Source organism: Acanthopagrus latus, chromosome 2, assembly GCF_904848185.1.
Source record: "Acanthopagrus latus isolate v.2019 chromosome 2, fAcaLat1.1, whole genome shotgun sequence".
NCBI classification, from domain to species: Eukaryota; Metazoa; Chordata; class Actinopteri; order Spariformes; family Sparidae; genus Acanthopagrus; species Acanthopagrus latus.
Window position 1 is genome coordinate 13234312 of NC_051040.1, and position 12563 is coordinate 13246874.

The 12563-nt window shown below is 42.2% G+C and overlaps 1 protein-coding gene across 1 annotated transcript; it reads right to left on the reverse strand.

The window, feature by feature from the left end:
* Positions 1-66: 66 nt before the first annotated feature.
* On the reverse strand, positions 67-9677 carry six5 (SIX homeobox 5). Its single transcript, XM_037123319.1, has 3 exons — positions 8578-9677; positions 4816-6308; positions 67-3929 (listed from the first exon to the last, which is right to left on the reverse strand). Exons 1-3 carry the CDS (start codon positions 9264-9266, stop codon positions 3262-3264), a joined length of 2850 nt encoding a protein of 949 aa, XP_036979214.1. The 5' UTR covers positions 9267-9677; the 3' UTR covers positions 67-3261.
* Positions 9678-12563: the final 2886 nt, after the last annotated feature.

The following is a 12563-nucleotide window of genomic DNA, read 5'->3' on the forward strand; positions in this document are numbered from 1 at the left end:
CTGTTGCACTGGCATTCACCCAGACAGAGACAGAGTGTGTGATGGTTTTGCCGTGCAGAAGGAAAACACATTTGAATACAATTATCTTGGCAAATCAGAAGCAAAACCCTGTGACAAGGTTTTCGTGACAACAATAATTCACAATTCATAAAAACATTCATCAAAAAAAAGGCCCCAACATTTTTTTTTTGTAAATGTAGTTTATTACAATAACATGTAATATAAAAAATAGAATGCATTTGAATACAAAAGTGAGAAGAACCTTGAATGGCAGACACAAATGATCCCTTTCAAAACTATCAAAAAGTCGATCAAAATACATTATCTTTGGTAACATCTGGAGTCATATACGTTATGTGTCAGGTAGGAGAGAGTAAAACATATCCCCAGCTACAAATGTGCGCAAGCCCACAAAGGCTTCAATGTCTACATACTTTGGTAAGAAATGGCTCATATAAACAAACAAAGACTACCATATTTTACATATAGGACATACATATTCCCTTTACCCCTTACTAATTAAAATGTCAGTAAAATTGATTTGTCCAAGCCATTTAATGATCTAGCCAAAAGCGACTGGGAGCAAATATCCTTTGAATTTATTAGCATGGAGGCGACCTGTATTTCAAATCGACCTACCTGAAAATCAATATAGATTTCTTACAAACTCAGTTTTCCGTGACTTCCAAGTGAAAATGAATGTCATTTCCTATCCGCCTTTTTTTTTCCACAAGGACTCATTTGTCTTTCAGTTAAAACAAGAAACTGATTGATACATGCTTTAAATAGATTAAATGTACAAAAAAAGACAAACAACAAACATACCTATAAAAAAACAAACAAAAAAGTTCATTATTGTAACTAGAAGTGTGTTTTGTGTACCATAATTGGCCAAAAGTCTGACCGCTACCTGTGCTAGGACAGTGGATAGCTCATATGATGATGATAATATTGAGAAAGAGAAGAAACATTTCATCAGAAAATCCTATTTTCTGATTTACCTCTTTAACTTTGCTGTTTTGGGGGGATTATTAAGGTCCGACTGAGAAAGAAAAGGTAATTTCAGAACAGAAAATGAGTTCAGCCACTGTCACAACAACATGGCAGCGCAGCGTAAACATTGTGTGAATGAAAGGTGCAAAATATACAAAACAACAGGAGACAGAGCTGTGACTTTACAACCAGAACTGCCACATTATGATTCAATGGACTCAAACAGACATTATGGGTATTCAAAAAAAAGGTCCATAGCATGAATCCCAACATTTGGTTGGGTATATAGCATCTGTAAAACCGTGTAAAAAGTCAAAACATTTTTCAAAAACAACAAACCTGTAAGCTTTAAAATAAGGCACTTATGTCAACAAACAGAGATTTTGGATGCATTTAACAGACAAAAATATCACTACGTGGGGTCACAGCAAACGTTTTAGTGTCTTTTTCTCGTCTCCCAAGTGTACTGGCTTGTCAACTCAGCCATTGTGCAACGTAGTGTCCTATAAAGAACTAAACATGCATTGCATAGAGTACAGACCCTTTTATTTCCTGTGTTATATTAGTAAAAATGAAGGGCAGCGTTCTCACTTGAAAACTGCATGAAGTAAATTAAAGGATAAGTTCACCAAAAAACATTTCAGTTAACTACTCAGCCTCTTGCTGATGGGAAGTCAGGTTTAGTTTTGGAGTCCACAAAACATTTCTGAAACTTCACAAAACAACAGCATTGCAGTTCGTAAACAACTGTAGTAGTCAGGGAATTAAACAGGTACGTACAGCTCGTCTGCAGTAATCCATGTCTCCGGAAGCCCTGAGCATTGCCATGCCCCCCCTGTTTTAATCATGAATCTAACAATTACAATGTGGATACAGCCTCAGAGGCCCATTCATTCCTATAAAAGCTGTTCACTGGAAGCTCAACTTTCTGGGTATAAAATTATCCAGATCTTCAACGCTGTGTGGCCCACAGCGCCTGAGCACCAGACACTTCCGGTTGAAAGGCTGGCTAACTTGAACGGGAGTAAAATAATTTAATTATGCAGCTCTTCTAGCCTTTCAAAATGTAGCAGACTGAACGGCTCAAATTCTAATAGTGAATCAAGTCATTTTGCAGGGCTGGTGATGCTCCAAAAAAGTTGTCATGTGATGATGTAATTACACAGGTTGGCCAATGAGAGAACTGGTTTCAAAGCCTGGCGCTCTTCCTGGGGGGCTGGTTTTGAGGTGGCTGCACCAACTTCGAAAAGTCTTTCCGATTCAGTTTGGTATCTCTAGACTTCCGTAGACTTGAGCTGTAAGAAACCATTTTATCTTTTTTTTTTTTTATTTTAAAAGAAGTCCCCATCTACTTCAGTTGTTTAGGAAAAGGCTGCAACCCTATTTGGCTATGAAGCCCCAAAAATGTTTTCTTGACTACAAAACTTTGACCCCAACTTACCATCAGCATGAGGGTGCGTAGTTAACGACTGAATTTCCACTATTGGTTGAATCTTTCCTTTAAAACAACTTAACTGAAACAAATAAACGTTAGGCTGCTTGTTTCCACCCAGACTTCAGTAACTCTTCATCATAAAATACTGTTGTGTAGCCCTTGAAGCTATGATGTAATGATGGCTGAGGAAAAAAACACATCTCAATTTTGTTTGTGAAGAATCTTCACTAAATTCCTGGAGTAATGGTAGAATAGTATACTGAGGCTGTGAACAAGTAAAAGAGAACATCCTGAAGCTGTTAGTTCTGGAAAGGCAGGACGATCTCTCTAGATAGTCTGGTGTAAAGTTACTGTGGTCGATCCACAATGAAGTACATCTGCTGCCAGCAAAGACCACAACACCTCCTCCAAGTACAGCTGAACCTGGTCTGCAGTCCACAAAACTGCCATTACGGCTTGCGTAATGTAACACTTCTTTTTTTTACCACCAGGACCTGTAACCGGGCCAAGCAGACTAATCCGTGTTCTGTCTGGATCTGATAAATCAGGAAAGGCACGTTCGGATTTTCGTAAAAGCCTCTGAGACGCAAAATTCTCAGGCGATATCGTGACATTGAGTGAGCAGTTAAACATTCCATATAACCGTGCCCATCCATGTGAAAAAGAGCTGCAGAGGAGATGTTTCCAAAGTGCCAGCGAAGACCATGATGGTATCAGGCCATTATGAGAAAGCGTACATGTTGTAAAAGACATTTAGGTCTCAGAGGATTAAAAACGTGGAATAAAAAACAAACAGCAGAGTCTGTAACCTACTGCGTTTCACCGTAAACAGACTACAAGCCCAGCTCGTCATCCACAGGGACAGACTGGAGCTGAGTAAGAATCTTAGAGTCCCCATCCATCTCTGCTGGATTCCCGAGTGCCGAGTTGACCTCCACATCCTGCTCCGGCGAAGGGCTTCCCAAGAGCAGCGACTCTCCTCCAGGTAGGCCCAACAAACCGGGGTCTACCGGCAGGTCCCCCTTGCCACGGACATCAAACAGAGTTAGACTAGCTGAAGTGGAGAGGGGCACAGGGCTCCAGGCTGGTTGGGACAGCTGGGTGCTGGGTGTCACTCCACTGTACATGGGACTGAGGGTAAGCATACTTTCTGGGGTGAGGGTATTCGGCGTTGTCAGGGTGACTGAATGGTCCAGCGTATGAGGAGAAGGGACAGCGGGTGACCCAGCCTCTGGAGCACAGTACGGCGGAGATGAGTTGATGAAGTTTAATGGAGACGATGTGAGGCCGACGGGGGTCAGGGTGGAGGTGGTTGAAGGCTGGGAGGCAACAGAAGGAGTGGAGGTGGTGAGAATGGGACTCACTCCATTAGTGGAGATGGGTGAAGCCTCCGGGACTGGTTTAAGGGGTAAACTGGTGAGCTGGATGCCTGCCGGGATGGTCAGAATCAGCTTGCCCTGCTGGACACTCAGGTAGGGGCTTCCACCGAGGAGGAGGTTACCTACAGGAATGATCAATGACACATTATCAGCACCAAAGCAGCTCTTTACCATTAATACATGGAAGCAGCGGAATCTTTTTTTAATTTTGTTTCTTCAGTGTGTTTTGAAATGACTTGCTGTATCTGTATTTCTTTTGATTACTGATTCACTGTCACTTGTTTATAACTATTTTTAAGCAAAAATGCGGAATACTCTGTGAGTCAGATTATCAGTTGTGGGGGTTTTCTGCTTTTCTTTGTCTAATGTCATTATAAATTGATTATATGAAGGTTTTAGACTGATAAAACAAGAAATCCAACAACAATACCTTGGACCATAACTTTGATGTGCATTAGTGTTGGCAAAAGTATCGTACTATTGATAAATATCATTACTGAATGTTTTAAATGGTTTCAATACTTCAGTAACAGCTGTGATTTTTCACTCTCCTCTCCGACAGTGAGTTGACACATGCACTGTACCGCCCACATAATCCAACCTCAAGAGGAAAATAAACTTTGATGCTGTTGTTTTTAACCCACCGTAAGAAGCCTTGTTAAATGTATCTTTTAACGCAAACTAGAAATTGTCTGGTGTCTTTTCCTGGATTCAGGACCCTTCTGACTGACTTAGAGCCATTTGAATAGAGATGTTTTCTTTGACTGTGATGTGGTTGGTTTGTTTTGTGTATGTATTGTATTATATGTAACGTATCCCTGTTGGAGATGAATTTCTCCGAAACCCACTGAGAGATAATCAATTTATATCATTATATATGACAAATAAAAATATCCTTACAATTTAGAGGCTTGAGAGCAGTTCATTCTTTGACAATTTTGCCTGGTAAAAAATTCACAAACACTTGCTGCTTGAATCATTTGCAAATATCTATCGACTTAAGTGTACCTGGAGGAGCAGAGGGCAGCTGAATGATCCCAGAGTTGAGGAGCTGCATACCAGGGGCCATGCTGGTTGGGGGACCCACACTCTGAATGGGCCTCAGCTGGTTTATCCTGAGGGGGCCCTGTGCGACGCCTGCCCCTGCAGGACCTGATGTCAGGATCTGTAAGGGCACTCCAGCGGAGGGGATGGAGAGGGAAGGACTGGCAGGTACTACTTGTGGGAATGAGATGGTGGACGAAGTTTGGATGGGGGAGACGGGGACCAGCTGAGGCATGGAGAGGGGGACTAGCTGAGCCGGTGTGGTGCCTTTGGTTTGGGGGACGGGGACTACTTGTGTTGGGGAGGAGATGGATATAACTTGCGGGACCTGGATTTTGGCAGATGTGGAGTTTGTGGTTTGTTCCCCCAGCTGGTGTGCCGTTCGCTGCGAGAGGTGATTGTTCAGCTGTGAGATGGAGACTATGGTTGTAGCACCTTCAGGCAGACTTGTTGAGGCATCCTGCTGCTGCTGCACCAGCCTGGAGCCTGTGTTCACTATCTGGCTTTGGAACTGAGGAGCCGGCGATGTGAGTGGGGATACTGGGACCAGCTGAGGGCACTGGGACACCTGGGCTCCTGAAGAGTGCTGGACCAACTGGGAAACTGGTATACCCTGGATGGAAGGCACAACCTGGGGCAGAGAGAAGACCTGAGGGGTGGAGTTGGTGGAAGAAACCACGGAGCTGCAGGTGTTTAACTGGGAGCCAGAGTTGGCAAAGACAACATACTCCCCTTGCTGACTGGAGAGAGACACCGCAGAATTTGAGACGACCACGCCTGCAGCTGACATGGAAGCCGGGAGGGTGAGGGACTCCTGGGTGTTTTGTGTTAAAACAAGTGAGGGGAGACTGGTAGGAGAGGACAGAGTTGGTGAGGAGGGGGATAAAGATGAAGAAGAGGAAGATACTGTCTGGCTGCTGCCCTCTGAATCAGGAACACTTATGAAATCCATTGCATTGTTGCCGTGGGTCTTGGTTTGCAGAGGAAGAGAGATGATGGATGGAGGGTTTGACACTGTTGTGGAGTTGGTGCTCAGAACGACTGCAGGCAGACTGCTCCTCTTGGCCTCCATGGATGAAACCTCCCGCTCCACTACAGAAACGGCTTGCTGCACACCGACGCTAGGTTTGGTTATTACCTGAGCACCATTCAGTATCAAAGGAGAGTTGGTCCCAACAGGACTCAGTGTGACTGTCTGGCAATCGCCCAAGCTTAGCCCGTTAATTATAACACCAGTGCCATTACTGGAGATCAGGGAATTTCCATTAAGAAGTAATGACTGAGGAGCAGTGAGGAAGCCGCCGGACCCGTTGAGGATGAGCTGGCCACCTGTGCTACAGGGGACGGCAGACAGGGAGATGATGGACGCTGCCGAGCCGGGAGCCTCCTCTGGTTTTTCAGGGGCGTCGTCCATGGGGCTCACCTCGTCATCAGTGCTGTGGTTCCCATCGGACTCACTGGAACAGAAGGAAAATAAATAGGTCAAATAAAAGGGAAAGGTTCGAGGCTTTACAGGGTTGGACACCAGGCTTTGACACCAGGCTTTATCGGTGCTCAGCTTGAACGTGTAAAAACACCAACTATTGTTTCCCTTTGTAAATGTATAGTCCTTTAAACACTTTGAATTTATGACATTGAACCTATCTTGGCATGTCGTTAACTAATAGAATTAAACGTCTGATAAATTAACAGTAAATAGTATCAGCATACTGGTTTATAGCTCCAAAACTCCATTAGATTGAAGACATCTTGCATGATGGCATCTGATTGTTCAACACTGTTTTTTTTTGTCTTTGAATGTTTGACTGAGAATTTTTTTCATTCACCTTAATGTATCAGACTTTCATGGATAGACTTTGCAGGAGGATTAAAATCAATGTCATGAGAAAGCTTTGGAATCAGCTTTATGTTTCATATTGGTTTTGTGATTTTTACTTGCTCAAAGAAATGCAGTATGTGTTAAGTTTTCAGAATGCATTTACAATAGTTTGAGGATATGAAATTTTAGTATTCAATGGTTTAGGCTCAAAAACAGCTGTTTAACTAATAATTCTGTGAATAAGTGAACATGATTTTTTTTCACAAAAATCACACTTGCCCTCTGTAGGACATTTAAAGATATCATACATAATCATAGTGGCTTACAAAAACAGTCCAGAGACCCTCAGAAAAACAACATCCTCTGCGAAATGTAATCAGGGGACCAGCAATCAGTTAAACACTGGTAAACTATGCAAATGGCTGGGAGATTAGCTCCACCCTGTATGTCATGATACTCGAGGTGTTCGTTAGTGTGGACTAAACTGGACTAATTACCTCCACCATGAAAGTTTTCGCCATGTCCATTTGTTGGTTTGTCAGCAGGATTACACAAAAACTACAGTGTGGATTTCCAGGAAACTCAGATGAAGGATAAGTCTCAACCCAGAAAAAAAGACCCCAGTAACTTTTGTTTAAAGGGAGGATTCACAGAATTGTTTCCTCCCTTTCTTTAACATTGCGTGACACGGTGGTTTTCAATGCTTTCATTTAAAATGTAATAAATGTTTTATTTGATATTGGATGAGGCTTGATTAAATTAAAGGCCTTGGCATAGGTATGCACACTACTGGGTGCCTTCACTAAAACATTCCAGCTGTTCAACATTTTAATAACCATTTTATACATATTAATCTCTTACTTTGCAATATCTATCAAAAGTTGTTTTTGAACCAATTGACACATGCATTGCATTTGAAGGCGATGACATGAGTAATTCCTGTGAAAAGATTTACAGAAGTAACATCTTCATGCTGAGATTCAAATTACTTAATTATTTTACCAGGAATACTAAATACCATTGAAATACATTTTAAGGTTGTCTTGTGTGTTTAATATATTCTTCAGTCATTAACACCCGGCTCCACTATAATTATCCCTTTACAATGCGTTTGTAGTGATTTTTATCGTCTCAGCTACAAAACTGACCACAGTCTGCAGTGGGTGAGTGTAAAAGGAAGCTGGTCCAGATTCCTAGAAGCTCTTGGCCTATATTTGGTTAATGTGTGTCTCAAAACACAGCGGCCCAGTCAACCATACAGATTAACTCTGCCAGACCAGACCGCCACAAACCCTCCAGCCTGATAAGATAACTCTGCTGTATTCTCTCTTATCTCCTCCTCCCCCTCCTCTTTTCTTGGTATAATAACTCTTGAGGTTTCTGACTGAAAGCAACTTAAAGAGGATTTTTTTTTGTTCCCTCCATTTACCACCCCCACCTTCCTTTAACCCCGGTCACCCTGCAGGCCCTGAGCAGCAGTGCAGGGTTTCAGGAAACTTGAGCCATTGTGGGCGCCTGGATCTCACATTTCATAACAAAGCAACATGCTCCTGGTCTCAGACCTGCGTGGCTTGTCAAAAGTCAGCTCCTCTGTCCACCTTCTTACGTGGTGCAAAGATTTAATCTTTGTTTGTTTGGCTGATTTTGAAGTTTGAACGTGTACAAACTGTGCCTATGTTCCCCTGTGTGCAGGCCTGTAGGTCTTTGTTTAACCATTAAGGGTTTGGTCTGACGGATCAGTCCCTATTCTGAGTGATCAGGCATGAAGTAGAGGAAGAAGAAGAAGAAGAAATCAGCCGGTGTTAAACAAACAAAAGAAAGTTCAGGACAGCTGTTGCATGTGTAAAAACATTCACTTCACTCACTCCACAGATAGAGATATAAAACATGTGTTTGCATTGCCTTGCCTTTTGCTGTGGGTCCCGGACGGGGTCCTGTCCCTCTGCCTGCGGTTCTTGAACCAGTTGCTCACCTGTGTGAGGGACAGTCCGGTCACTTTGGCCAGGTTTTTCTTCTCGTCGGGAGTCGGGTACCTGTTGCTCTTGTAGCACTCCTTCAAGGCGTTCCGAGACTTCTCCTTGAAGCAGTACACGGTCTCCTCTCCGTCCCAGATCGTCTTGGGCAGGGGGAACTTCTTCCTGAGCCGGTACTTGTCCACTGCGCCCAGGCTGCGGCCCCGGGACCTCTCCGCCTCCTTGTAGCGGGCTTTCAGGTACAGGTCCTGCAGGAACCCATGGTTAGACGGGTGGAAGGCGTAGCTCTCCAGGATGGCGTACAGCTCCTTGAATTCTTCCCGATGGAAAGCCACCAGTGCCTGGGCCTTCAGCAGGGTCTCGTTGCCACGTAGCAGCTCGGACGAAGGAGGTATGGTGGATAGAAATCTCCACAGGCGATCCACATTGCCCGCCTGCAGGAGGGCCTCGCACAGACATGATACTTGGTCAGTGGAAAAACTCAGTGCCGACTTCTGGAAACTTTGGAGTAATTGCTCCGAAAGTTGGACCGGGTCCTCTTTCTCGTCTTTGGGCTCCGTTGCCGTTGGCTCCTCAGGGCTGTTTTCAGATTGTTCTGTAGACTCCAAAGACAAGGAAGCCATTTTTACTTTAACTTTTTTTTTTTTTTTTTTCCTCCAGTAGTTCCTCCTCCTCCTCTCTCCCTCCCTCTGCAGCGCTGCACTCTCTCCCACTCTCCGCCAGTCGACCAAACCATGAATGTGCCTGCAAACCAGCAGCAGTAACGCCCCTTTGTGACACAACGTCTCCTTCTAAAGTTTCTGTTTTCCTCTAACCCACATGCCCGCGATTATTCCTTACTCACTACAGTCAGGTTAAGGTTTATTACCTGATTGGTTGATGTGTAAAGAGCAAGAAATGACAGGCAAGAGTAATAGTTTCATAAATAATAAGCAAAGAAAAACACACGATGTACAGACAATGAAAAGCGAAAGAAATGGTCAAACACTTGAAAGTCACACATAAATAAGCAGCTTCTTTAATGATCTAAACCTGTACCACAATTAATTTCACCAAACTTGTCTAAACATGATTTTGATTATATTTTATGTTTGTTATACAAATATATAAGAATTAATTACTTACTTTATTAAAATTTAAATCAATCAAACATCATAATTTTGGCCAGTTATCTTTTTGTATATGAGTATATTATTGTATATGATATACATTACACATATGTAATATATGTTATATTTGATTAAAGGAACAGTTCATCCAATAATCAAAATTCAGTCATCATCTCCTTACACTCATGCTGATACCAGGTTACAATGTAGATGTGTGTGTGTTTTTTTTAATGAGTCAATTAAGTCCCACTCATAGATTTATACAGAGGAACTAGATACCAGATGCAAAGATGGCGTCTTTCCAAGGACGTTACATTAAAACCTGGACATTGCCTCGGACACGGAGCCGGGTTTGATCCTATAAAAGCTGCTCAGTGGGTATAAAGCCAAAATGGCTCGACTTCCTGGCGATTGATATACCGAGATCTGACCGGAGCATGCACACTAGAGACTTATTTACTTGTTTTACAGATGCTTCTTTCTCAGTGTGAGCTTATGGTGAAAAGTGTTTTTGGGCTCCAGTTTATCACATCGCAATGTAACTATATGATTTGGCCACTATGAAAACTGGCTTCAAAGCCTGTCACTCTTCCTAGGGCCTTAATGTAAACTACTGAGTACATGCGCCCAAAAAGTTTACTTCCTGGTTATGCGGCCTATTGAATATGCTCCGTAAAGTTCCCCCCACTGGCCCCGCCTTCGAGTTCCCACTGGGCCCATACACTTTACATTGTGATCATGTCACAGATTCATGATCACTCGTTTCTCAATTTATTAGACTTTTTACAAATATAAAACCTCCACGGATCAAAGATGCATCACAGAATGAGTCATAATCGACCTCATCTGCAGTTGTTGGTGTCGTGTCATCAGTGTTAACAGACATCTCTTTAATAATCGTGGCCTGTGGGGAAAATGCTTTTTTGGCTGCAGGGGAAGTTTTCGCTGCCTTATTGTGAGTAGTCACGATGCCAGATTAGAAGCACAGCTGAGTGGCACCCACCGGGGCAGGTCCTGCTGCATGTGTTTCGGAGATTGGAGGACTGATGATGAAATGAGGTGTCTCACTGCCTGGGGAATGAAACTGCTCCATACTTTGGTGGTACGGCAGCAGATACTTTCACCTCTGTTGCTTTTACATTCTGTAACTGTATTTGTCTTTCATGTACATACAGGTTTAAATAGTATATGTCCCATATTTGTACTATGTTTATTTTTGTTTTTCTTTATCTTTTATTGTATTATTATTATTCTTCATATTGAATCCTGAGGAACACAGGTGATTTTTTTTGTTGCATGATCAAAAGAATGATGACCACCTTTTTATCTAACTTGCTGCAGATTCATTTTCTGCTTATCGAGTAAGCATCTGGCAAATGATCTTTTCCAAATTGTGGCAGGACTGACTTTTAATCCTTCCATTATATTTAAATAGCGCACCGAAGACATTCTTTATGTGGTCAAACAGACATAGTGATCAGGAACTACAGTTTTTAATGTTTAGATTCCTATAAAATACATGCCTGTGTTCTGGAGAATGTGACTTAAGCGAGGTTAACAAATAGCACATGATTAGTTTTTCCTAAAAAGAATAACATTTAATATAATGTAATAAAAAAAGCCATTGCATGACAGTTTTTTTCTGGCAAGTCTTGTTGTCATCCCAGTTTTTCAGCCAGGTCCTATGTGATTTGGTGTGTCTGTGGTGGTTTCCCAATGCAAATACTTCCAGCTCAAATACACACACTGAAGTCTACACCAACACAGCAGGTCTAATTTGTATTTGTGACACACCCCATGCTGGGAGTTTTGCAACAGGTGTGCATCCTGCTTGTTGAAAGGAGGGAAGAACCTTGATCATTAATTTACACCACTTAAGTGCACAAATGCAAAGGCAATGTGTTTGCAGGTCTCAGGACAAGTTCACAAAAAGAAATTACATACCAAGAACAGAAAACTTATGTTTGTATGTACAGGCCTTAACCTACTCTAGAAACTGCATCAGTCAGAAAATTGCATATACTTTATGATAAGCTATATGTGCAATATTGCCGGATGAGGTGTGAATGAGGGTAGGCAGGTTTGCAGACTTCCATCTCCATCAACAACCGTAGGAATGTAAATCTTCACTGTGGGACTGTGGGCTTGTCTCAGCCCACCTCTGCTTCTCCCTTCCTGGGTGTTTGATCGTAGCTATCCACTTTCTCTGATCCTCTCTTTTCTGCCCGTACATGTTCTAGTATGTTATCTGTGTGGGGGGGAGTACTATAGTTCACTGTAAACATGATTAATGAACAGATTTGTTTTTCTTGTAGGGGGATAACATACAATATATTTCACTCCATACATTTTTGTCAAGTGAATATCAGGTATTGCACTAGGAAGTTTGTGGGGAAACCCAAATTATTATGAACCTTTGTTTGACTTGGACCCAAACATTGTGACACCTTGCTGGGCATTATTAGTGTAGTAATTTGAGCCGCTGTTTGCGAGAGTGTGGTAAAGTCTGGAATATTGAAATATAATTTCTTGAATTTTGACTTTATGGTCAAAACCAAGTCAAAAGATCACCAAAGATTATCATTCCATCTTCTTTCTAATGCAATGGTCAGAATAATATAAATAGAGTTTATTCATTTTGGAGGTGATTTTGATGTGAGATTTCTCCACATTGCTGCTGTGAAATGTAACTACATTTATACCAGAGATAGAAAACTATCAGGAAAAAGATGGAATGATAATAAAAAACTAACATATGAAGGAATAAGTTAGGTGAAAGGTCAAAGTCAGAATGTTTTGACTTGGTTTTGA

Excerpts from the sequence above, each read along its gene's own strand:
- six5 (XM_037123319.1), bottom strand. The coding sequence starts at position 9,266 with ATGGCTTCCTTGTCTTTGGAGTCTACAGAACAATCTGAAAACAGCCCT. Across the intron at positions 6,309-8,577 it reads TCCGGGACCCACAGCAAAAG|TGAGTCCGATGGGAACCACA; the intron begins GCAAGGCAATGC and ends CTTCTGTTCCAG. Across the intron at positions 3,930-4,815 it reads GCTGCCCTCTGCTCCTCCAG|GTAACCTCCTCCTCGGTGGA; the intron begins GTACACTTAAGT and ends TCATTCCTGTAG.